This window comes from Panthera uncia, chromosome B4 (genome assembly GCF_023721935.1).
Source record: "Panthera uncia isolate 11264 chromosome B4, Puncia_PCG_1.0, whole genome shotgun sequence".
Taxonomy (NCBI): Eukaryota; Metazoa; Chordata; class Mammalia; order Carnivora; family Felidae; genus Panthera; species Panthera uncia.
In genome coordinates, this window is record NC_064809.1 from 46,557,313 (window position 1) to 46,582,714 (window position 25,402).

General features: G+C 33.9%; 1 protein-coding gene, 1 non-coding gene and 1 pseudogene across 6 annotated transcripts in view; 1 reads left to right on the forward strand and 2 right to left on the reverse strand.

Annotated features, from left to right (window-relative positions):
- ATF7IP (activating transcription factor 7 interacting protein) overlaps positions 1 to 25,402 on the forward strand; it is a 124,832-nt gene that overhangs the window by 30,900 nt on the left and 68,530 nt on the right. For 4 of the 5 annotated variants that reach the window (XM_049625098.1, XM_049625096.1, XM_049625097.1 and 1 more), the window contains exon 2: positions 21,630 to 23,170. In XM_049625098.1, the coding sequence (XP_049481055.1) occupies positions 21,637 to 23,170 (1,534 nt within the window). In that variant the 5' untranslated portion in view covers positions 21,630 to 21,636. Of the gene's footprint in view, positions 1 to 15,985; positions 16,843 to 21,629; positions 23,171 to 25,402 lie in introns of those variants that run through there. The other variant, XM_049625099.1, reaches the window with a different exon arrangement.
- LOC125920552 (small nucleolar RNA SNORA40) lies at positions 709 to 826 on the reverse strand. The gene has a single exon (XR_007457131.1). It is a non-coding gene; the product is annotated as a small nucleolar RNA SNORA40 (small nucleolar RNA).
- LOC125920584 (uncharacterized) lies at positions 12,213 to 12,422 on the reverse strand (annotated as a pseudogene).

A 25,402-nucleotide genomic window follows, 5' to 3' on the forward strand; every position in this document is an offset into this window, starting at 1 on the left:
TAAAGAAAAAAACCTGAGCTGAAAAAAAACTTTCTTAACCGACTGAGCCACCCAGGCGCCCCAGTTTGTGTGTTCGTTTTTTTTTTTTTTTTTTTTTTAATTTAAAGTCTGTAAATTCCTTTACTTAAGGAATTTCACTTGTGATTCCTTCCACTGTCAGGCACCTAAGTTCCTCCAGTGTCCGAATTATCATCTTCACATTGTCTTTTTAAAAAGAACTTTTTGTTCTATGAACAGTCGTTGTTGTCATTTTGTCTACAATTCTTTTGGTTGGGCTTCTTCGATCTCCCCCTGAATATGGACATACTTCAAAAATTCCCCACTTGTAATTTTTGGGATCCAGCTGCTTTAAGCAGTTTTACTTTAGAGCCTCATTTAGGGTCAGAGTAGATGGATCTGCCTGGTTCTCCATTTCAGACACCCTCTAAACATGAATAAGTTCAAATCATGTTCACCCCTGAACTATCACACCCTAGAATTGTACAGATTATTAGGATACACCAATACTTTTAAACCCGGACGTTGTATTCTCAAATGAAAACACCTAAAAAAAGAAGGCATCTTTGTTTCAAGTCAACATTAATATTAGAATACTAATTCAGTATGGCTGAGAGTTCCCTTCTATCATATGGTTTTAGTAATTCTGTAGTCCTGGAACCAACCTTCATGTTTATCAATACTCTCATTACTTTTATCTTTTTTAGGTATCATGTTCCTTCTTACCTGTATCAAAACTCATACTTGAACAATGAGTTCTGGATTGCAAGAGAGAATTTATTTTTGTCTTAGTCTAAGTCTTTGTCCACAAACTAAACAAAAAACAATTTGTATTTTTGTATTTTGGTTCACTAGTAGGTATCATGATAACATTCCTTTTTAAAATATTTTAGTTTATCTTAAGATAGGTTTCTCAGAATATCTCTGGTGTCAAAATGATGCACAGTTCTTGCCTATTTGCCTTTAAAAATGGTTATGACAATGATGTCCTCTACCAGCCGTGTATTGAGACTACTCACTGCTGTATATTATTGCTAAATATAGTTGCCAATCACATGTGTAAAAATGTGTTTTCTTTTTGTTTAGTGTTTCTGTGATTATTAAGTTTAATAATAAGTTTCTCTGATTATTAAGTTTAACTTTTTTCTTATGTTTGGTTTTTTATGAATTGCCTGTTTATGATTTTTAATTTTTATTTTGAATTGTCCTTTTTATTCAGTAATAGGTGTTCTTTTTTATTCTGGATACTAATTCCATATCTTTGTGCTTTTTAGTTTTCAAGTATTCCTCAGAATTTGTGGTTACTTGTAGTGCTTTCTGTGCCTTTGAAAATTTTTGTGATTTCGTTTCTAGTTTGTTATTGTACTGATATGCTCAACTGCTATTTTTTTTTCTTCAAAATTTTAAAATTTACATTCTAGTTAGCTGACATACAGTGCAATATTGGTTTCTGGAGTAGAATTCGGTGGTTCATCACTTACTCAACTGCTATTTTGATCCATTTTCAACCATTTATTTCAAAGTCTATTCATTTCCCTGTTAATTTCTGATGTTGTCTCTATCAGATATTTTATTGCTTGTGTCTGTCTTCTAGATAATTTATTGCACTCACCTTTTAATACTTACGATAATAATTACTGCTTTGTCATATGCTCTCACATCTGAGAAGGCAAGCATTATTTTTTCTTTTGACTTTCAGTTTTTTTCCTATTTTGCCTTTTTTTTTGCAGATTAATTTCACAAGGTTGTTGTGCTATAAAAGTAACTAGATGGCATTTTACTAGAATTACTTCTAGTAAGTTTTATCCAGGAATAATTGATATTTTTCTACAAGTCTTATATCCAATGTAGCTCTAATATTTCATGTATTTTCTACCTCTGTGAATTTTTTCACATATGTCATTGTTTCTGGATACCTTTTTCTTGTGATTCTGAAATAAATGTTTTCTTCATTGTATCTTCTGTGTGCTCTTACTAACTTTGGTGTGATTTCTAGAACAGTATTGAGTGTGTTATCACACTTTGTTTTTGCCTTGAATGGAAATACCTGTGGTGTTTTACCGCTAAATATAAAGTTTCAAGTAGCCTTTATGAATGTAAGGAGCAGTCTTTATGTCCTTAATTTTTATTTTTATCAGTGAATGGGTGTTGAAACATATTAAGTGACGTTTCATTATCTGTTGAAAAATGATAGTTAATTTTTGTAACCATTTTGGGTTGTGAATAAATTTTTAAATATGCTTAATTTTTTAATTATTAGAGGTGCTTAAAATTGGAAAACCGTGAAGTTTGGGGCAATAAAAATTATCTCTTAGCAGTTAACCAGGCATATGAGGATAAAAGAATTTGATGAAATTGTATAGTTTCTTATCTCTTGGCCTTAAAGACCCAACATAGAAAGTCTCAGTCATGTCCCATAGACTGTTCTTCTAGCTTCTCCAAGGAATGTTCTTTACACAATATATTTATTTATTAGGTCATTTGTTACACCATCAAGAGTGACATGGCTAATCATATTTCTTCTGTTCTCTAGTAGAATAACTTCAGAGTCTTTGTTTCAACATGAGAAAGATTAAAAAAAAATTGAGGAGAGAATTATAGTAAATATTTGGAAATGCCAAAATGAAGTCCCTGATCTGAGTTTGTGAATCTTTTAAAAGAGCTTTGTGATTTACTCTATTTATTATTGTATTTCTTTGGAATTTTTCTTTCTTTTTCTTTCCTTTTCTTCTTCATTTTGTAAATTCTGGAGGCTCTAGGCTCTGATAAATATTTTCATATGGCAGAGGGCCAGATTTCAATAGCTCTGAACTCAGTATGTTCCTGTTGCTTAGCAACTACTTGTGAAGTCTTGTGGATGTAACTGAATTATAAATAGGGTTATGAGCAGAAGTGCAATTGCAATTGAAATTGTAAAGAAAGGCATACTCTTTCTGTTTCCCAGCTGAAATTTGAGTGATTCTTTATGCAGAGTCAGTTTTTAGAAATCTGGTTTATAAAAATTAAGAGTACTAACCCTATCAGGAAGACTTAATAAGGGCTGTGTAGAGGTCTTGTTTATAATGACACATTTGAAATCATGTTTTTGATTATTAAGAATAAACAGTCTGTTTTGGAGAGATGGCAGTTAATGGAAAGTAGAGAATTTTTAGTTTTCATGGGCATTCATGTAGAAAGACATCCATGCATTATATTACTGCCTGTATATCTCTTCCACATTTGTATTAGAATCTACATGCAGTAACACTTTAATCTATGCTATGTTTTTGTATTTTTTAAAATCACATTGTTCTTTAGAGTATTTTAAAATCGTCCTATAATAGTGACCACTTAGGCATTTGATAAAGATTGAATACATGAAAAAAAAACCAATGTATTTTTATTTTTTCTCAGAAGAACAGTGCATTTTGGAGTGCAATTTATCACAATTTTATTTAAGAATCAAAACTTAAAGGATTCTGGGGCACCTGGGTGGCTCAGTTGGTTAAGCCTCTGACTTGGGCTCAGGTCATGATCTATTGGTTTATTGGGTTTGAGCCCCGCATTGGGCTCTGTGCTGACAGCTCAGAGCCTGGAGCCTGCTTTGAATTCTGATTCTGTGTCTCCCTCTCTCTCTGCCCCTCCTCCCGCTCCCACTCTGTCTCTCTCTCTCTCTCTTGAAAATAAACATTTAAAAAAAGAAAAAAAACCTTAAAGGATCTTTTCAGGTCTCCTAATTTAATTTCTATTTATTCTAGATAGAAAACTTTAGAACTAAAGATTTTATTAAATGATATACCTAAGCCAATAGCCCCCTGCATATCTGCGTTGTGTTTTTGTGCATCAGTCTCTTAATTGATGCATATCTACCAGCTCTTTTTTTTGCACTCATATTTCATTAGTTTACACAAAATTTAATTGTATTCTATAGCTTATAATAAAAACCTACAACAGAATACAGTAACAAGCACAACCAATATGAACGGGTTTAGATGAGAGCAGAATAACATAAGTTCTCAGTGTATTTGTGGTTACCAGTCAGTATGTTTATTGAATGGGTAGAGAACATTGGTTCATTTATTATGATGGTTAGAAAGAGAGTGGTTAAGAGAGTTTCCGAAGTATAGTGTTATTTGGTCAGATCTCTGCTGATGTTTTTTAGGTTTGAAATGATGAAACACAGTGATAATTCATGGCTTTAGATGAAGGAACTGTTGATAGGAACTGTTGATTAGGAACTGTTGATAATAGCTTCTGACAGCCTAACCTGTGAAAGTAAGCTTCTTAGGAATATTTGCCAGAAACAAGTAGATTGTATTTTTATGCATTACTAATGAGAAAAATTTAGAATGGGAATGTAATTTTTCTTTGCTCCCTAGGGGTGTTGGCCCATTCTGACTTGTATGCCCAGGAGAGATCTTGCCATCAAAAGCATAACTTTTTTCTGAAGTTTTAACTGAAGAACAATCAATTTATGAAGATACAGATTTGCTATTTTTCCAATCAGATGAAAAAGTTGTGGTAAATATAATTTTAATTAGATCTGCAAGGAGGGATAACGTACCAACAATGTTGCTTTGCTATAGAAAAGGAAAAATAATACGTACAAAGAAGAATTTGAGTTTGCTCCAGGATATGAAAGAAGATTAGGGTCTTTCCTTTAGTTATGTTTGTTATTAAAGCAACACTTTTGTACACATAGGCGAGGGCCCCAGAACATCTGGCTCTCAGCTGACATTTTAAACTCCTGTGAGTTCTTGAGAGAGAAGGCCAGCAGAGGGGGAATAGAATGGAGAAATGAAAGGTAAAGTTTCTGGCACTGTCTAAACTCCTCCAAGGCATTTTAGTTGTTGTACTAATTAACACTGAGGTGTCATTGGTTATTTAGTGCCCCCCCACCCCTCAAATTCAGATTGGTATGTGATGTGTGACTGCTGTCGAATACTGTTATGCAAACATCATGCTTTCTCTGTTCTCTTGAAATAAAATTGGGTAGTATAAAAACATTTTTTTTCAAAAAAGTATAGCTGCTTTAAATAATATTTAAGCAAATAGGAAGTGCTGAGGTTTATATTTAAAATGATACTTGACTTATGTATCTAGAATTATAAAATAATTTTTTCCACTTGGAACACCTTGTTATCAAAGTTTGACCCATTTTTATGTTCTCCCTCACTAATTGTAACTCATGTTAACTCCTATTGCTTTCCTTTGTGATGAGGACTATAGTTTATTTGTTTCAGATAAAGTAAACAAGATCTGTATACATAAAAGATGTGAATACAGTTGTAGTTAGATTTTGGATATCCAAGTCACGTATGAGTACAACAGTAAGAAAAATAAATAAGATAGTAAGCTTAGTTACTTTTCATTCAGACCAGTGTTTAAAATAATACTATTTATATTTTAAAAGCTTGGTTATACTTAATTTTAAAATCTAGCTATCTTTAACTGTTTACATTAAAAGGCTGTATTACTCAATTTGCTCATTTGATTTTATATTGCGCATATTTTTCCATCCTTCACTGGAGTTCTTTTTTGTTACTTAAAATTGTTTTATGTTCCTGTGTTTTAAAGGCATTGTTTCTAAGCCTTATTTATGATTAAAATAGCCCTTTACATATAATTTTCATAACCAAATTTTTAGTGTAGTATAAACTAAATTTTCTGGTATCAAATGTATGAATTCACTTTACATTTTGGCTAACAGATAATCACCAAAGAAAATATTTAAAAATTAACTTGCCATTTCATTAAAACACTTTGGTGGAAGATTTGATGTAAGAAATGCATAGAACAAGTACTTTGATAAGTAGCAGTTGTTTTAACATGACTGTTTAACCAGCCTTTTATTTCAGCAGGTGTAATTTAATTTCTTGAAATTAAAATTTTTTTCTTTTCCTTTTTTCTGCCTCTCCTCCCTTTATGACTGGTTAGTTCTTACTAGCCCACAGTCTTTGTAGTACTACATTAGATTGCACATTTTTTTTTGTGATCTTTAGGAATTAAAACATACTGCAAAGTAAATTTGTAAAGTACAAAGAAACATGTATATTAGGCATTATTACATTGGAAAGTTAGAATGATGAAATAGGTTTTGTTATCTGGATAACGATAAGAAATGTTAGGCATTGTCAACTTTAGCATTATCCCACTTTAGGCAAAATTGAAAAGTCAAAAATAGCAGTATTATACAGATTATAATTTTACATGTTAATTTAGCTTCCACTTGACATGAACAGTTAGATAATTTGTTTTCCTCACATAAATTAATTGAGAAAAACAATTGTTGAATATCTACTGTATGAAAGCTACTACTATATGTTAGAACAAGTTTGTATTAAAGAATAAGGCATAATCCCCACTCTGTTTAGAGATCTGCTTTGATAAATTATTTAATCTTTAGTGATTTTAATAAACAGTAAACAGTCTTTTATCTGTAACTCAGATTCCCAAATAATTGCAGGGGAAAAGTGCTAGAAAAAAAATGCAGTGCTTTTCAGACTTTGAGAGATTTTATAGGGCCTTGAATGTTTTAGAGCTGTGATTAAAATGCTGCATCATTCTCCTTTAGAAAAACGCTTAAACATGTATGTGTACACACACACACACGCACACGCACACACAGCTATATATAAATAAGGTAATATGAACAATGACATATAACTTGAAAGTGGCCCATTTATTGAGCTTTATGTTCATTTTTCTTTAATTGCCATCTAGTAAGAAAAGATGCCAAGTTAGTATTTTAGATGATGAAATGCAAGGCACGTCTTTTCCCCCAAGAAAATAAAGTTTTTGCTGGTAGTTTTACTCTTATATTCACATCTATTCTGGGATTTATACTAGTGTATTCTTTCTATTTTTAGACTGTTGCCAGGCAGATTTAAAATTTCTCCTTTTATGGTTGCCCAGTTTCTAGCTTTCTGACTGGTTGCATGAACCTGCTTTCTTTAGCCAACCACAGTGACTATGCAAACTGTATTTCAGTTTCTGTTGCTATGAGAGAACTGATAAGATGGCTGCAGGGGGCTCCCTTTGGGGTATGTTCATTATTGTAGAGAAGATTGTCATCATTATGTAGTAATAAACAAAAGTAGATTTCTTTTTCTTTTTTTTAAAGTAGCTTTCTTTCAAAATGATATTTTTTGAGATAGGAAATCAAACTAAACAAATTTTATAAGGCTTGAAAAATGACTCTCATGTCAGATTTGATTAATTTTAATGGTGCTATGTATTGCACTTTTTCAGAGGCAGCAATTTGTGTAAGTGGGTATATATTGTTACTTTTTGTTAGTAAATAAGCATCCCGAGTCCCCGAAGAAAGGTTGTCCTCTGTATGTACACCTGTGTATATGAACCTATCAGCATGTTAGTTTACAATTCTGTCAAAAATATTGTAGATTACTATCTTTGCTTCCTAAAAGGGTAATTTAATTTTTAATTTAAGAATTATTTTAGATATTAGATATATGTATATAGTTCATCATTCTTTTAGCCAGTATTTACTAAGTATATACTATGTGCCAGACATTGTATACTCATTAATATGTTTTATTTTAAAACATATTTTAAAATGTTTTCTAACAAAGCAGTGGGCACTTGAGATGTTTTAATCTTATACTAGATGCATGATGAGATGTGCCAGAGTGATTTGTTAAGAAATACATAAATATAGGTAGTAAAGTCCATTTTGATAATATTTCTAAAAGGGTACATTGAAGTATTGACAAATACAGTAAATGGTGGTAAGATCGTCATTTTGAATAAAGACAGTATTAATAAAATGTGACAAAGCTGATGTAACTTCAGAAAGTTCAGTAAGTATACCTCATTTTAAAACAAATTCATCAGTATTAATTACATATAAGATTTTTTGGTTATAGTGCCAGTTAATAATACAAGCATTGCCTCTGTTTTACTTAAGACTTTCGAGTCCTTTTGGTAATTTTCCATGTGTAGAAGATTTTGTTAATGTACTTACATGGAGTGTTTATCTGCATGATGCTCAGTATTGTTTTCTTTCTTCTTTATGATAAATTTTTTTTTAATCCTTTATGAGTATCTCATGCCCATTATTATCATCCTGTGAGATAAGCATACTAAAGAATTGTTCCATTTAGGACAAAGGAAAAGAATAACAGGCTTATTTAAGGTTAGCATGTAGGAGAATATGGATGTTGTTATTTTATGTACATTGCCTTTCATCACTGTTGTGATTATAGATAAACTTAGAAATGTAAACTCCCTAAAGTATAACTGAACATTCAGTTCCTTTGGTATAGTTGTTTTGTCTATGTTGAAAGTGTGACCCAGTAATAGGGGGCTGTTAGGTAAAACAAAATCAAAAACAAAAAATTAAGTATAGTTCTGCTATATATTTTTTCAAAGGACAGGTTTGAGATGTAATTCATGTACAATTCACCTGTATAAAGTGTGCAGCTCAGTGGTTTTAAAAATATTTATAGAGTTTGTAACCATTACCACAATTAGTTTTAGAACATTTTTATTGTCTCCAAAAGAAGCCTTGTACCCACCCTTTAGCAGCCATTTTTCATTTTCTCTCCAATCCCCCAACCCTAGACAACCAATAATGTGCTTTCTGTCGTTACAGATTTGCCTGTTCTGGACATTTCATGTAAATGGAATCATTCAATAATGTAGCCTTTTGTGACAGGCTTCTTTTACTCAGCATGTTTTCAAGATTCATTCATAGTGTAACATTGATATCAGTACTTCATTTCTTTTTTAATAGCCAAATAATATTCCATTGTATGGATATACCACATTTTATTTATCTATCAGTTAGTAGATATTTGAGTTATTTTGGCTATTATGAATAGTTACTTCTTGGCTATTATGAGTAGCATTTCTATGAACATTTGTGTATAGGTTTGTGCATGGACATATGTTTTTATCTCTTTTGGGTATATAGCTAGGAGTGGAATTGCTAGATCTTATGGAAACTCAATGTTTTAATATGTTGAAGAACTACCAGACTGTTTTGGAAATCAGCTGCTTCATTTTACAGTTCCATCAGCATTGTATGAGGCTTCCAATTTCTCTACATCTTGGCTAACACTTGTGATTTTCTTTCTTTTTGATTATCCATTCTGATATGTGTAACATGTTATTTCATTGTGACTTTGATTTGCATTTCTCTGATGACTAATGAAATTGCACCTCTTTTCATGTTTATTGTTTATTGGTGTATCTTTGGAGAAATATCAAGTCCTTTGCTTTTTGTTAAATTGGGTTGTTTTTTATTATTGAGTTGTAACTTTTTTTTTGTATGTTCTAGTAGATACAAGTATCTTATCAGGTACATTATTGGCAGACATTTCCTCCCATTGGGTGAGTTGAGTTGTTGGTTCACTTTCTTGATGTGTCCTCTGCAGCATAAAAGTTTTTGCATTTTGGTGAAGTCCAGTCCAGTTAATCTGTTTTATTTTCTTTCATTGCTTGTTTTTTTTTGGGTCATATATAAGAAACCATTGCTTATTCTAAGATTTTATAGATTTATATCTAAGTTTTCTTTTAAGATTTAAAACTTTTAGCTCTTAAATTTAGATCTGACTCTTGATTTTGGCCTAGGTCATGGTCTCACAGAGAGCGTCGCATTGGGCTCTGCACTGACAATGCGGAACCTGCTTGGAATTCTCTCCCTCCCTTTCTGCCCCTCCCCTGCTCTCTTGTGTGTGCGTGCTCACTCTCTCTCTCTCAAAATAAATAAATACCATTAAAAATTTTTTTTTAATTTAGGTCTTTGAGCCATTTGGAGTTAAATTTTTTTATATATGGCATGAGAATAGGGGCTCCAAATTCATTCTTTTGCATGTGGCTATCCAGTTATCCCCATACTATTTGTTGAAAATACTGTTCTTTCCTCAATGAATGGTCTTGGCACCCTTGTCAAAAATCAGTTGACCATAAATGTGAAGATTTATTTCTTGACTTGGAGTTCTATTCCATTGATTTATATGTCTGTCCTTTTTGCTAGTAGTACTACACTGATAGTATTACTGTAGCTTGTACTAAGCTTTGAAAATATCAAGAGTGAGTTTTTCTATGTTGTTTTTCTTTTTCAAGATTGTTTTGGCTATTTTGGGTCCCTTGCATTTCTATATGAATTTTTGGATCACCTTGTCAGTTTCTGCAAAGAAGATGGCTAGGATTTTGATAGGGATTACGATGAATCAGATCAGTTTTGAATGTTGACATTTTAATATTAAGTCTTTGATTCAGGAATATACGTTGTCTTAGTGTTTATTTAAATCTTTAATTTCCTCTACAATGTTTTATAGTTTTTCAGAGAATAAAGTTTTGTACTTCTTTTTGTTAAATTTGTTATTTTTGATGTTATTATAAATTGAATTGTTTTTTAAATTTTACTTTCGAAATGTTCATTGCAACGGTATAGAAATACAATAGATTTTATATATTGATCTTGTGTCTTGCGACCTTCTAAACTCATTTACCAATTCTAATAATTTTTTAGTGGATTCCTTACATTTTTCCGTATATAAGATTGTGTCATTGCAAATAGAGATAGCTTTACTTTGTTCTTTTCAAGTTGGATAAACTTTATTTCATTTTCTTGCTTACTTGCCCAGGCCAGAACCTCTACTTATTGCTGAATAGAAGTGGTAAGAGCAAACATTTTGTCTTGTTCCTGATCTTACGGCAAAAGCTGTCTTTCACGGTTAAGTAGGTGTTAGTTGTGGGTTTTTCCTAAATTCCCCTTAGAAGGTTGAGGAAATTCCCTTATTGTTTGTAGAATGAATTCTATCATTTGCTAAGATGGCTTGTAGATAAGTTACTTTTAAAAGATAATTAAATATTTAGTATTCTGCTGATAATACTGTTGTAGCTAATATAAGAACCAGTCTGTAGGTTGGTAAAATTAAGAGTCTACTATCAGATTGCATTTACTGTGTGGTTAGGCTTTAGGAATTATATTAAATGACTTCTTCATTTTCAAAGAGATAGAGAAGAAGATTGTGGCAAACATCATGTATAGCTTACTCTTGAACAATGTTGTGCGAATCCCTAATGTAGTCAAAAATCTGCATGTAACTTTTAACTCTCCCAAAACTTAAGTACTAATAGTCTACTGTTGACTGGAAGCCTTTCTGCTAGCATGCAATTAGCACATTTTGTATGTTATATGTATCACGTACTGTATTCTTACAGTAAAGTAAGCTAGAGAAAAGGAAATATTAGAAAATTATAAGGAAAAGAAAATAAATTTACAGTACTGTACCTTAAAACTTTTTGCCTATGAGTGGACCCATGCAGTTCAAATCTGTGTTATTCAAGGGTCACCTGTAGTTTATTTATTACTTAACATTTTGATACAATAGAGCAGCCCATGGTAGCAAAATTTAAAGGATGAAATGTATAAGAAGGGCATCTGTGCCAATGAAAACAACTTGGTACTGAATTGGGTATCTGGTTGACCTTGCCAAGCTAAAATTCCTACTGTGTAAGGGAATGTGTGATAGCAGCATGGTTATTAATGTATTCATTTATAAGTTGTCAAATAAATGAGAAAAGAATATGACTTGGTGTAGTGTCTGACATATAATTGTCCCTTGATAAGTGTCAGTTTCTTTTTCTCCCTTTAAATTGTTTTGTTAACAAAAAGGGGAATTTATAATATAGAAAAAGTAGTATAAGGCATGCCTAAAAATAATAAATATGAAACTCAAGATTATGCTTATCTTTGTGTTAAGGAGATGGGGGTGGGGAAGGAGGAGCATGCTATCTGGTAGTCATAAAAAGGGCTTTGTTTTCTATTTCTAGTTGTTTTATTTCTTATCTGGATGGTGGGTACACACATGGTCATTATCTCAGAATTTATGTCTTACTGCATGTTCACAGTATTTTATAATGAATACTGAATTATAAACGCAATCAGTATTGCTAGACATTTGTAAAATAATATAAAATTTGAGTTAGAATGGAACTTAGCAAGCATCTGGTCTGATCTTTGTTTTTACAGTTGAGCAACCTGAAATCTAGAGAGTTAGGGTGATTTATCCTATGTTGATTGTTCTGCTAATGTTAGAACGAACATTGAGGAGACCCAGTTTTGTTAGTTTAGAAATCCTGGGTAGGCCAAGCTTTTTATAATTATGCATATATTCTTTAAGTTTATTTATTTATTTTGAGAGAGAGATAGAGAGAGAGTACACACACACACACACACACAAGCAGGGGAGGGGCAGAGAGAAGGAGAGACAGAATCCCAAGCAGGCTCCATGCCATCAGTGCAGAACCCTATGCAGGGCTCGAACTCATGAGCTGTGAGATCATGACCTGAGCTGATATCAAGAGTCAGATGCTTAACCAATTGCGCCACCAGGCACCTCTATAATTATGTATTTTTAAACTGATAAGAACAGATGCTACACTTGATCTTAGCCAAAAGGCTGAGAAGTGATTATAAATACGTATTTTTAAAGTGTGGTAGATTATATAATATTTCACCATTATTCTTTCTTGTAAGCTTCTTGTAAGAAGATGATATATATCTATGCCTTTTGTCACGTGACATGAAGTATTTCCCAGTGGTTGCTTTTTACTTCTCCACGCCTTTAATGTGTAACTTGGCTTTAACCAATAGACTGTGAGTGAGAGTGATGTGTACTATGTCTAAGAAATAGCTTTAAGACCCTGGTGTATTGTATTGTTCTGTCATCGTAGTCTTTTCCCTTTGCCACAAGACCTAGATTTGGGGTGGGGGTGCCACTCCTTCAGCCTATGACCTAGAAAGATGAAGAATGTTATTAGCCAATAAGATTTTAGGGGTGGAAGTATTGTTGCAGTATTATTTAGTGAAAGGTGGCTGATACAGAAAGTAAGCTTTTCACTCTTTCTTCTTAGGTTTGGTCAATAAGAAAAGTTAGACTTGTTTCCTGACATTTGAAGAATTTACGTTTTTCACCTTCTCATAAATCATCCTGGGTGTTTTACTTCACCCAGGCAAACTATGAAAAATACATTTGGACAACTGGTCTAAATTCCTGAAGAAATTATTACATGGACTTATGTAACTTTACTCATTATCTGCATAGGTGGTAGAATTTGGTGAGTAGGACAAGCTAGTAAATAGGGCCCTGGGGGATAGGATAACTGGCTAATTTCCTAAGGGAGTGTAACTTGATAAGTGTATTTTAAAATTGCATTTGTTAGATCAGGTCAGTCAGTTTTAATTTGCCTATATAACAGAATGATCCCAAAAATACACTTGGAAAAGTGATTTTAGGGTATCTTGCATTTTTTTCATGTAGACTACCCTAGAATTTCTGAAAACATAGCAGTGAATGCAACAAGTTAGTGACCAGTCTGGTTTTGATGTGACCAAAATTTCAAGAACATGATTTGATCCTACTTTTCCCAAAGAATTGTTGGTAAACCAAACTCCCTGTTTCCTTTGTTGTTGATTATTTTTTAAAAATTTAATTTCGGATATTTCATTCTACATTGATAACTCCAGCTAATATCAGTAGGTTGATGACAGGCAGAAGGGATTCTTTGTTGAGGTGTCAAATATTGTGATCACTTGATACTTTACTGAACGAGTATTAGATAATAGATCTCAGCAACTAATATTTTTTTAAAGATAGTAGGATAGCTATTGAATGTGTTTTATGAAATTAAGAGAAGAACGATAGCATAGAACTGAAAAATTGCGAACTATGGGAGATTCTGGATCTTCGAGTAAATATTGCCAGTGCTTTGTGAGTGACTGGGAGAGAGAACCTATAGAAAGCAAGAGAATATGGAAATGTGATGATGTGGGATTTTAAACAGAAGTAGTGAAAGTAGTTCTACTAAAGTTTTAGAAAAATAATTAACAGAAATGAAAAGATATCCATTATTTAATATAAAAATTTAGGGGTGTCTGGGTGGCTCAGTTGGTTAAGCATCCGACTTTGGCTCAGGTCATGATCTCCCGGTTCATGGGTTTGAGCCCCATGTCGGGCTCTGTGCTGATGGCTCAGAGTGTGGAGCCTGCTTCGGATTCTGTGTCTCCCTCTCTCTCTGCCCCTCCCCCACTCGCATTCTGTCTCTCTGTCTCTCAAAAATAAAATAAAATGCAAAAAACAAAAAAATTTATAAAAAACTAAAAATTTAGAAAGTTCTTTATGCTAAATTTGTACAGATAAGTATTAAAGTGGATGAACCATTGCATTATCAGTTTTACCAGTCTCATTAATGGACAGTAAACAGTAAAGCAGATTTACACATTTATTGTGTAACACACTGAATATTCTTTATGATTTTATTTTCAGGACTGTTGCGGAATTCTCAACTAAATTTGGGAGTGTGAAATAAAATCATGCACTTCTCAGTTGAGAGTGGGTTCTCAGGGAATCAAGTGGCAGAATTGTGTTTCTAAAGAGGCTAGGAATCGTGAGCATAAAGTGATTATGTAAGAATAAGCCATTATTAGTCCTGTTGGCCAATATTTATTTAGTCCATTTAATGAAAACTCAAATTTGAATAAAATTGTTCCCAGCATCTCAGTATTCAGATTAATGTTATAGTAACATCAGTTAACAGCATGAATGCACTTGGAGTGTTACGTCAAAGATAGAAATGTCAAGTCTGCTTAAATGGCTTTGCTTCACATTTTACAAGTTACTGCTAAGTTTTATTTTAAGTACACTTCATCAGGTATCCATAACTTTGAATTAGGATAGTGTTTGTGTATGTATGCATATGTTTTGATTTAACAATCCAGGTATTCCTATTGTTTTGTTAACTGTTCTTGGAAAGCAGTAGTACAGGCCCTTGTTTCTTCATCAGAAAAACCCTACAGGAGACCTCTTATTCAAACAATAAATCTGGGAGTATATTATGAGTATATTTCAGTTTCATCGAATATGTTTCACTATAATCGTTCACCTTTATTTTCACAGCCTTTGGATTCTTGGTAGGGTACTTGCCCTCATCTGCTTCCCTTGTTGCTGGGCAAGGTTTGTGATACTGATGTCTGATTGGTTTTAGACAACTATGGCTTTGAGCCAATCAGGCAGTGAATTTCGGTTCTCTCACACAAGGAAGCACTGAAGCAGCTGCTGATTTATTTTTTTCTATGGGGAGATTATATAAACTAAGAGTATGGCTGCAGCAAGCTCCCTCTTGGGTATGTTTGAAAAATTACAAGGTTCATCTGGAACTGAAGGAGAAAAAAAAATGAGGTTTATTTTTAAAACTTGTTTACTAAGAAAATCTGATAAGTGGTTAATTTGAGAAAATATATTCAGATGACAGATTACCTATTTTTATTTTATAATTTTATGTTTAAAGGAGTGCAGAATGATATAGTATACGAAAAATTCCCCTTCAATTTACATGAATATTTACTGTTGTAATCCACACATTTGCTTTATTGCTTCAAAAGGGGAGAGCTCAAAAAAAAAAAAAAAAAGAAAAAGGGGAGAGCTCATAACATGCTGTGAAAGGCAGTTAAGGAGAAAAAGATGTAGTAATTGTACTTACAACACTTAATATAGGTTGTCAGGAGTCAGACATTTTAATTTCATTAGGTGAATCAAACTGAGTCAGTTCAGTGCAGTAGACAACAAAGCACTTGATGATGCTATCTGTAGTAAATCTTTGGGTCCAAAATACTATTAATTTTTGGAGTCAGATCTATAACAATAGTGATAGGTAGGTATGAAAATAATCTTGTCATTTGGATTTAAGGTTCTGCTGAATTTTTAGTTATAAATGCTTTATAAATATTAAGGATTGTGGATTGTTTTAAAAAAGAAATTTACATTTGAATTTTACAGATTCTTTCTTATGGGGAGAGAAGTATATTCTTGTTATGTATGGTCCATGTTTGACTCATTCTCCAGTTAGGAAATTGATTTATATTTCTGGAAACATTCAGGGGTATTTAAAGAAAGATAAATTAAAATAGCATGAAAGGTGTATATTTTTATTTATTTATGTTATATATTTAATATGTATTGTATAGATTTAGATTTTATATGCATTTATGTTCTAGATTACTTATATTAGATAAAGAACCTCACTAACATATTTCGGATCCAGGTTTTAACTATGTTTCCCTGACCTTATTGTCTGTCTCCTGTTGCTGGGCAGGAATCAGAATGCTGGCTACTGATTGGCTGAGTTTGTGAGCAGCTCTTGAACAGCCACTTAAATTCTTGAGCTTTTTGAGCAGGCAGATTGTAGGCTAAGACATTACAGCTTTTGGTAATACTTCCCTTTGTTGTTTCATAGCTATGATCTCTTTGCTAGAAAAAAGGGTAAAAGTTGTAGGTGGGGGGGGGGGGACGAAGCAGAGAAGAGAATAACGTTTTCACTTAAAAAAATAAGAGGCTTATTGGCCTTTCCTTAAAAATAATTTACCCAAAATTTGAAAAAAATTCCAAGCTATAGATACTTATTTGCAGGTAACATACCCTCTTGGTTATTTAATTATAAATTCCTCTGGTAAAGGTGAAGCCCTTTTTAATGCATTAGAAAAAGATTTTATTAATGACGGTATTTTCCTGTCTGAATATAAAGAATAGAGACCTAAAAACAGTTTTTGACTCTCTTCTTCATGAAAAAAGTATTTTCTAGAGAAAGTTCATGTTTTACACATTTACTTCTAGATATGGCAGGCATTTTCTACTGTAAAATATAAATGATTTTTCCTGTGGAAATGAATTACAGGCATATGAAAGCTTCATGATTCTAGTGTTGCAATCTAAAAAAAGTAGTTTTTCTTTTGTAGAATAGTTTTGTGAATGGCATTTCAATTCCAGATGACGGTATTTAAACTGATCCTTAGAAATGTATTCTTCCGGTAGTACAGCCATGGAGACTTGTTTGCAGGTAACACACTGTTTTCAAATGTGTATCTTTCTTAAATATACTTTGCTTATGCAAAATACGTTTTTAAAAAGTTATTGCTGATTGGTTTACACAGATATGGTTGAACTAGTTTGAACTGGTTCATGCTGCTTCCTTATGCTTTGTCTATTTTTCGTTATACTTAGAACCCATAAAATATCTGGTAAATGGCTGTAGTGTGCTCCCTTGTGGGTATAGATGGTAGTTATTTTGTAATTCTTTGTACAGTACTATATTATTACTGAATTGAATGACAACTTAATTGGTAAAAAGCCAGCTTGCGTGGAGTGTACTTATTTTTATTAAATGTTATTTGGTGGTGGCAATTTAAATGTAATGTTTGCATGTTGGATTTCTCACCTATATACAAAATAACAGAAGTATTTGAGAAATTTGTCTCAGATTCTCTAGTTTATGCCTAAAAACACTGTGTATATACATAGACAATTACTAAGTTCTTAATGCATGGAATCTCATTTAATCATGACTACAACCTCTGTGGCAGGTACTGATAATGATACGCCCTTTTTAAGATTGCTGAAACCAATGTTAGGAAACTTGCCCTGTGTCACATAGTAAACACATGGGAGAGCTGGAATTCAAATCCGTGTTTTCTGTCTGCAGAATTCATGTTCTTAGTGGGGTTACTGAAAATTATGAAAATACACACTTTTTTAGAGGAATGCTTGCTTTTAATGCAACTCACAATAACTGTCAGGTATCCATGTAACAGCTGACAGATGTGGATATTATGAGGTCAGAGTCCAAAAGAATTGCAGCTCAGGTCTAAAAATATGTAAAAAGTAACCATACTCCTTAGGTTATAAATTTAATTATTTTCTGTCTTTGAAGTCAGCAAGAAAAAGTGATTACAAAATTTGCATTGTATCTTCTTTGCAGAAAAATTTCCAGTTAGTATGAGTTCGGAATGTATAGTGGGTGGGGAAAAAACTTGAAGTTTTAATGTTAGACTGTAATGAATAACCCTTAAAATAGTGCCTATGATAATTTTGCAGTAAATCTTCTGTTCAATTGAAAGGTAATTTTTCTGAATAGTTTTACTGAGTTCCATAATTAAAAGTCTAGGAAGACTAGGAAATACATTATAAGTAATTGGCTTAAAGTGAACAAATGAATGCAGAACGTACCACAATCTAGAAGTACTGTAATAAAAGTGGTAGGTTTTCAAGCTGTATTGACCTCTGGCAGATAGGCTAGGCCATTGTTTTATGCCTTTTAGCCAGAAGAACTATAGAACACCAGAATCAGACCTGTAATTGAACAAGTTGGATTTATTACTTGTTGCAGTGAGGGAGAATGCTTATCCTTGGGGAAACTGTGAGGCACATCAGTAAGGGATATTAGAAAAAACCCTAGTATAGGATTTGGGTTTAGTGTAGTAGAGATTGGGTTATTTGGGGGCGAGTTTGAGGAAATAGAGCCTTACTCTGGATTGGGTGCTGTCAAAAAGTGGAGGCAATTTAGGGCGCCTGAGTGGCTCAATCAGTTAAGCGTCTGACTTCGGCTCAGGTCATGATCTTGCAGTCTGAGGGTTCAAGCCCCGCTCCCGGCTGTGTGCTGACAGCTCAGAGCCTGGAGCCTGCTTTGGATTCTGTGTCTCCCACTCTCTGACCCTCCCCTGCGCATGCTCTCTGTCTCTCCCTCTCTCTCAAAAATAAATAAACATTAAAAAAAAGTTAAAAAAAAAAAGTGGGGGCAATTCTATGCTTGGTTATCTCAATAAATCTCTGTAGGGAGGACAGACTACAGTTAGGATAAAGATGTAATTAAAAAAAAATTAGGCATCATTCATTTAGAGGGAGAGGTTTGATATTTCATGGGTTGCGCAGTGTTGATAAAAAAAAAAATTAGGCATCACTCTCAGAGAGGGAGAGGTTTGATATTTCATGGGTTGCACAGTGACCTTGTCTAATTTGGGTGATTTTATGTCCAGAAGGAGAACAACATGGCTTAGCTGTAAGCATCAAGTCAATTTATAATAATGAGATCTAGTTGTAAGTGTCAGATAAGTTCCCAGATGTCAGAGGCTGCTTTTTTCTCCCTCTCCAGCTAAAGCAAGTGTATCTTACCATCATTCCTACAGGTAATGGTGATGATAAATGAATATACAATATGAAAGCAATATTCTTGCTTCCTGTATATGTTAGTCCTTAAAAGACTTCTGTTTTATTCCGTTAGAAACTGGTTACATTGTTTTCTCCAGGACCGAGTCCTTTCACTCTTTCTTGCTTGCCTTACTGCACTGGTTAGATGTTAACATACAAATGGTATTAGAGAACATCCTTGTTTTGGTTCTGATCTTATTTCACCGTTATGTATGATATCTGTAGGGTTTTTTTTTTTTTTGTAGATAACTTTTATTATATTTGTTTTCTTCTAAGTTTTTTGAGAATTTTAATTTTTTTTATTAAAAAAATTTTTTTTTAACATTTATTTATTTTTGAGACAGAGGGAGACAGATCATGAATGGGGGAGGGGCAGAGAGAGAGGGAGACACAGAATCGGAAGCAGGCTCCAGGCTCTGAGCTATCAGCCCAGAGCCTGACGCGGGGCTCGAACTCACGGACCGTGAGATCGTGACCTGAGCTGAAGTCGGATGCTCAACCAACTGAGCCACTGAGAATTTTAATTTTGAGTCAGTGTTGAATTTTGTCAAATGAATGGTCTGTGTCTGTTGATGATCTGGTGTTTATTTTCACTCTCTATTCTGTTTTTGCAGTGAATCACATTCCTTGAAGTTTCTTTTTCCCCCCTTTTGTTAAATAGGGAATTTATAGTCTCATAGTTCTGAGGCTAGAAGTCTGAAATCAAGTTGATCCAGGGCCTTGCAGGAACTAGGAATTAAAGAAGGATCTATTCCAGACCTTTCTCCTACCTGTGATTTGTGACAGCTTAACTCCAATTTTTACATGGCTCTCTGTGTGTGTATCTGTATCGAAAATTTCCCCTTTTTAAAAGGATACCAATCATTAGGGCCCACCTAATGACCTTATCTTAACTTGATTACCTCTGCAAAAAGTATCTAAATAAGGTCACATTCTGAGGTATTGGGGCTTAGGGTTCTAATTTTTTATCAAATGGACACCTTGGTTGGGCCTGAATAAGGCCATAATGCTTCATGACTCATAATCTACATTGCTTGATGTTTTTTTTAGTATGAGACCAACTTCGTATTTTTTTAAGGTGTTTCACATAATCATATTACTTTTTAAAGAAACTTCTAGCTACTTTTAGAGAAACTCACATGTGAAAGAATAAGTCACAGTGGAAATTAGAGAATATTTTAACAGAGCAACAATGAAAATATGACACATCAGAATATGAGATGCAGCTAAAGCAACGTTAAAAGGGAAATTTATAGCTTTATGTGTATTACAAAAGAGGAAAGATAGAAAATTAACAATTAATGTTTAACATGATGTGGAACTGCCAGACTGTTTTCCAAAGCAGCTATACCATTTTATAATCCCACCAGCATTGTGTGAGGGTTTCAGTTTGTTTGCTTCTTACCTATACTTGTTATTCTCTTTGATCATAGCCATCCTGCTATGTGTGAAGTGTTATGTCATTGAAGTTTGATTTACATTTCTCTGATGACTAATAACATTGAGCATCTTTTCATTTTTAGTGCTTATCGCCAGTTCGTCTATTGGCAATTTGTAGGTCTTTAATTAATTAATTAATTAATTTTTTAATTTTTAATGTTTATTTAGTTTATTTTTTGAGAGACAGAGAGTGAGTGGGGGTGGGGCAGAGAGAGAGAGGGAGACGCAGAATCTGAAGCAGGCTCCAGGCTCCGAGCTGTCAGCACAGAGCCCGATGCGGGGCTCGAACCCACGGACCGCGAGATCATGACCTGAGGCGCATTCTGACGCTTAACCCACCAAGCTACCCAGGCGCCTCATCAATTTATATGTCTTTTAGAGAAATGTTTATTCAGTTCCTTTGTCCATTTTTAAGTTGGGTTACTTTTGTTGTTATTCAGTTGTAATAGTATTTAGTATTTTTTAGATGCAAGTCTCTTAGATACATGTTTGCAAATATATGATTTATAAATATTTCCTATTGTGTGAGTTGTCTTAGCAAATTTTTGATGATAATCTCTTGTAAATATGTTTATAGTACTGTTAATCTAGATATGCCTGGTTGCAAATGTAATCTTTCCTCCTGTGTTCCTTAGTTCTCTTCTCTTTTTCCTTATCTTTGTACCTCTTTCCCATTCCTCTGCTTTCATTCTCTTATACTTTTTTTTTTCCATCTACTTTTTTACTGCATTTACTTTTTTTTATGCTAATGTATCTCCTCCAGACTCTGAATCCATTAGCTTACTAAGAATTAAAACTAGAAACTAGTCACTTTTTTCTTTTACTTTTTTTTTTTTTTTTTAATGGTATGAATGGTCGTTATTGTTTGCAATGGAAAATGCAAGAGGAGGGAACATGACAGTTCCAGCTCCAGGGGTGGCTCCAAAGACCTACTCTTTTGCTGTCCCCCCAAAAAAGCAAGTCATTTTTTTTCCTAATGCTTCTTAATAATTGATCTTCTATGGACTGTACCTGTCATCAGTTTTATATTACATAAATCCAATTAATACGAAAATTAACACAGCAGGGATTATTATGCTTTGTATATCATTATTTCAAAATTACATGAAAGTGTGCTTGCTTATAAGATCAATTTGCAATTTGTCTTATGATTAGGTGGCTTAGGTTTTCATTATTAAACTCTCTTTCTTTCTCTTTTTAAAGATTCAAAATGGATAGTATAGAAGAACCTCAGAAAAAAGTCTTCAAGGCTCGAAAAACAATGAGAGTGAGTGATCGTCAGCAGCTTGAAGCAGTGTACAAGGTCAAAGAGGAACTGTTGAAAGCTGATGTCAAGCTATTAAATGGCAACCATGAAAATGGAGATTTGGACCCAACTTCACCTTTGGAAAATATGGATTATATTATTGACAAGGAGGAGGTGAATGGCATTGAAGAGCTTTGTTTTGACCCTGAAAAAAGCAAATCAGAATGGAAAGAAACCTCCTGTACCTTAAATGTTAATGTAAAAAATAAGCAGGATGATGACTTAAAGCATGAACCTTTGTCTCCTAATAATATAGCTCCTGAACTAGTCTGTAAACTGACTGCTGAACCATCTTCTGATGAGCCAGCCTCTGGTGATCTGGCTATGGGAGATCCAGCTGATGGAGATTCAGCCCCTGAAGATCTGGCCTCTGAAGTACTAACCTCTGGTGATCCTGCCTCTGATGATCCCACTTCTGGTGAACCCACCTCTGGTGATCTCACCTCTGGCGATCCCACCTCTGGTGGAATAGTCTCTGGTGAAACAGTCTCCAGTGAACCATTCTGTGGTGACTTGGTCTCTGGTGAATCAGTCCCTGGTGAATCAGTCTCTGCTGAGCCAGTGTCTAGTGATCCGGCCTCTGATGATTCAGCCTCTGGTAATCTGTCCTCCGAAGCCCTGGCCTCTGATGATCCAGCCTCTAGTGATCCGGCTTCTGGTGATCCAGCCTCTGGTGATCCAGCTTCTGGTGATCTGCCCTCTGACGAACCCACTTCTGATGAACTGACTTCTGAATCAGCCTTTGATCCTACCTTTGAACCAAGTTCTGTACCAGTTTGTGAATCTGTTCCTGAAACTGACATTACAGAGCCTAGTAGCAATAAAGGTGGTGATTTTCTTGAGAAAAATAGTGATGATGAAAAGTTAGACCAAATTTTCTCATTTGACGAGAAAAATAAGGCTGATAGTAATGTTGATGGCGATGAAGAAACTCTAGAAACAGATGATACAGTTATTTGTTCAGATCTACCTCCTGAAAATGAAAAGAAGGTAAAGGAAGATACTGTCACAGAACCTGCTCTTGGAGAGGAGGCTATATCTAGCAGTATGGAAATTGACCAAAGTGAAAAGAATGAAAATGAAAATTCTGCAGACCTTTCAGAAACCATTAGTGAAAATGTTACAAAAGATGAGAAAAATGAGATTATCTTGGAAAACACAGATTCTATGGAGACAGATGAAATCATTCCTATTTTGGAAAAGCTTGCACCTGCCGAAGATGAACTTACTTGCTTTTCTAAAACTTCTCTTCTTCCAATTGATGAGACAAATCCAGATTTGGAAGAGAAGATGGAAGGTTCTTTTGGTTCACCATCCAAACAAGAAAGTAGTGAGAGTTTGCCAAAAGAAGCCTTTTTGGTCCTTTCTGATGAGGAGGATATTTCTGGTGAAAAAGAGGAGTCTGAAGTTGTACCACAAAATGAAACATGCTCTCCAGGTTAGCATATTACTTAAGTTTTATAGAGATTTTGATTAGGTTTGATAAACTGCTTAATAAAGCAGTTTTACAAAGTTAAAAATTTTTTTTAGTTGCTGAGAAAGTTGAGAACGATGGTGACTGGAATGATCTCTTAACTTCATAGATTCTTAACAGAATTTAGATTTACAAAGTATCTACTCTGAGAGCAATATTATGTGAAGTGACAAGAAGGGAGGTAAAATAATGGGAAAATATGGCTCTTGCCCTTAAGGGGCCTATTGTCTAGGAATAAAGAGATGAGATGGACCAATATAATACTGTGAGATAACAGTTTTAAGTCAGTACATAATTGATCAAAGTCCTAACAATTGGTTTTCCTATCACTTAGCAACCAAGTAACTTAGAGTGGATTAATTTGTTTGCTTCGAGTATAACAAATCACCTTTTACAATTGATTTTCCCATTTTTAGTATTCTTTGTCTGAAAAACAACACCACCATTGCTAAAATCCAGAAACTTGAAGCCTGATAATCTATTTGATAAAGGCTTCATCTGTTTGCTTTCTGAGCCCTCTTGATTCTACCAACTTACTCTCTTCCTCTGCATCTTCTGAATGATCTCTCTGTAACTTAAGTCTTTTATTTGATTTTGTTCTTCTCTTTCATTGGGTCCCTGTTACTTTTAGGTTAATTCCAAACCCTTTATATGAAAGTATATAAGCTCCATAATTTGTTCAAAAGCCTATCTTTCCATCTTTTTTATTATTCCTAGAGAAAAAGGAAAGAACGAGAAAAATCCTATTTTTGCTTTCATGGTCAAACTCAAATATCACTTCCGTTTGAAACTTCTCAGTTCTTTTCAGAGTGGCATGAATACCTTTATGTCCTTCTCTTTGCCTTAGAACTCTGTGAGAGGAGTGACCTTGTAGCATTAAACACAGCATTTGGTTTCTAGTTTGTTCAAAAGAAGAAAAAGAGGCCTAGGAGACTCAGGGGATGTTTTTTTCCCCAATAGATCATACCAATTTTTGGAGGTAGAGATTTTTTTGTTATTAAAAGATGACTTCATTTCCAAAGAGTATTTATTCATTTATTAAAGCTGTCTAGAGAGACAGGCCAAGCTCTTCTTGGTTCTGGGGATTTAAAGATAAAATTTAGTACTTGCCTTTAGGATGCAGACAAGAATTCAATCACAGGACATTAAATAAAGGCTGTGAATACAGTTAATAACGTTAAATTGGTATTCTGGGAGTTTATAGAAGGGTAACTTTATAAAAACATAAATGTATTCAGGAAAGCACTTTCCTTTCATTGTCTGCATAATATAGGGTTTTAGTGAAGATAATCCCTCTTAATTGCATGTCCATCCTACTTGCTCAGGCCAAAAATCTTGGAGCCATTCTTGTTTTTCTCTGTATTCCATATCCCATCAGTCCATCAGGAAATCCTATTGCCTCTACCTTCAGAATAGATGTAGAATCCAGTCTCTTATCATCCACTACTGTCCCCCTTGCTCTGAGCCACCGTCATCAGGTCAAAATAATGCTCGGGTCAGTGCTCAGTGAATATTTGTGGAGTGAATGAATAATTGGTAATATAAGAGAAGTGTATTATGGAAGACCTTGGTTACAATGCTAACACATTCTAACAGTACTGCGGAGCCATCGAATGATTTCAAGCAGAGGAGAATGATATGATGAGGTTTACATTTTGGAAAGATAAGTAACCATGTTTAGGGTGACCTTAACTCATTCATTCAGTAAGAGCTGTTTATAGAGAGAGTGGTATTAGGGCAAGTCCTTAAACCACCTTTTGGTAGACTATATAAGAAAGTCATAGCAAATTGCATATTATTATTTCATGAGTTTATACATTTTACCTTTATGTCACGACTTGATATTGGGAACCATCCTTCCCACTCAATGCTGTTAAATGCCAGGACATGACTATTAAGCCATCCATGTGGTTATTTACTTTTAGACTTTTATCTGATTTTATGCTATTAGCAGAGTAAGTGTAGTGATAGATTTAATTTCTTAGCTGATAAGTAAACTTTTATTTCCTGTCTTCCCTTCCCCAATCCCCCAAGGAAATTTTGTGTATAGTACGTTGAAGTATATTTTCTTCATTGGTCTTAAAACTGTGCTCTGTTCTCTTTACATGGTAGTGGAATCTGTTACGGTAGTTACAGTAGTCCCCTTTTATCAATGGTTTCATTTTGCATGGTTTCAGTTTTTGCGGTTTTAGTTAC